At 36.0% G+C, this 1,162-nt stretch overlaps 1 protein-coding gene across 2 annotated transcripts in view; it reads left to right on the top strand.

The window, feature by feature from the left end:
• LOC119589254 (ubiquitin recognition factor in ER-associated degradation protein 1-like) overlaps positions 1–1,162 on the top strand; it is a 4,520-nt gene extending 3,358 nt beyond the window's left edge. For both annotated transcript variants that reach the window (XM_037937870.1, XM_037937871.1), the window contains one exon: positions 261–1,162. In XM_037937870.1, the coding sequence (XP_037793798.1) occupies positions 261–893 (633 nt within the window). In that variant the 3' untranslated portion in view covers positions 894–1,162. The remainder of the gene's footprint in view (positions 1–260) is intronic.

Below are 1,162 nucleotides of genomic sequence, written 5' to 3'. Positions count from 1 at the left end.
ACATATAGTAACATCTTTGACAGAATGTTTTTCTGTGTGATGGAATTTTTAATGATTCTATAAATAGTTGTATAGTGTTTTATTTATATACTTAAATTGAAAGAATACTTGTAGGTTTCCTCTTCAGTTTAGATATATTAAGGTTGGAATAACATTATGATTAGGTTGGAGTAATATTATTATTTTCAAACCTTCATATTACTTTGTGTAATATCAAGATGTATTGGCATTCTCACCTAGCCTTTTGGTTCCATATACAGATGATGAGAAATCTGCTGCTGGACGAGGGGGATCTTATTCACATTGAGTCTGTGTCACTCCCTGTTGCTACATTCTCCAAGTTCGAACCTCAGAATGTAGAGTTTCTTGATATCACAAATCCCAAAGCTGTTTTGGAAAATGCACTTCGAAACTTTGCTTGTCTAACAACTGACGATGTTATTGCCATTAATTACAATGATAGAATATATGAAATGCGCGTCCTAGAGGTCAAGCCGGGGAGTGCTGTTAGCATCATTGAATGTGATATGAATGTGGAGTTTGCTGCCCCAGTGGGCTACCAGGAGCCAGAGAGAATGGACAGTGCAGCAGCCTTGCCAGAGGATACTGAAGAGGAGATGCTACCAGAACCCACAGGCTTCTACTCCTTCCAAGGCTCAGGTAACAGACTAGATGGGAAAAAGAAGAACCTGCAGCTTCCCCAGGAAGAACTTCTAAAAAAATTGCCCCGTCAGCGTGGGATCCCAGATTACGATTATGAAATAGGTTTTATTAAATTCTGGAGAAAGTTACCTAAAGTGAACAATACTGAAAATAAACCAGAAGAGCCTGATGAATTTGAATCTTTTGCTGGAGAGGGTACATCTCTGCGACAAGCAAAGTCTAGAAAGTAAGCTTTTTTTTTATTATATTTATTCCTCTAGCTAATTTTAACACAGTTTCTCCAAAGAATCAGTTTTGTAAACCAAGTTTGTATACCTGCAGATATTTTTTGAACCAGGGAAATGAATAATTAATTTAAGTTCAAAACTCTATTCTTTTTCCTTCAAACCAATCTGTTATAAAGTCACACATACTTAGTGATAACCCTGCACAAAATTTTGGAAATAGATACAAGGAAGCTTTTATAATGGTTCATGTAGAAATAAATTGTTTATGTGTA

Source organism: Penaeus monodon, chromosome 25, assembly GCF_015228065.2.
Source record: "Penaeus monodon isolate SGIC_2016 chromosome 25, NSTDA_Pmon_1, whole genome shotgun sequence".
Classification (NCBI taxonomy): Eukaryota; Metazoa; Arthropoda; class Malacostraca; order Decapoda; family Penaeidae; genus Penaeus; species Penaeus monodon.
The sequence above is the reverse complement of the archived record's forward strand: the minus strand, read 5'-3'. Positions and strand labels throughout refer to the sequence as shown.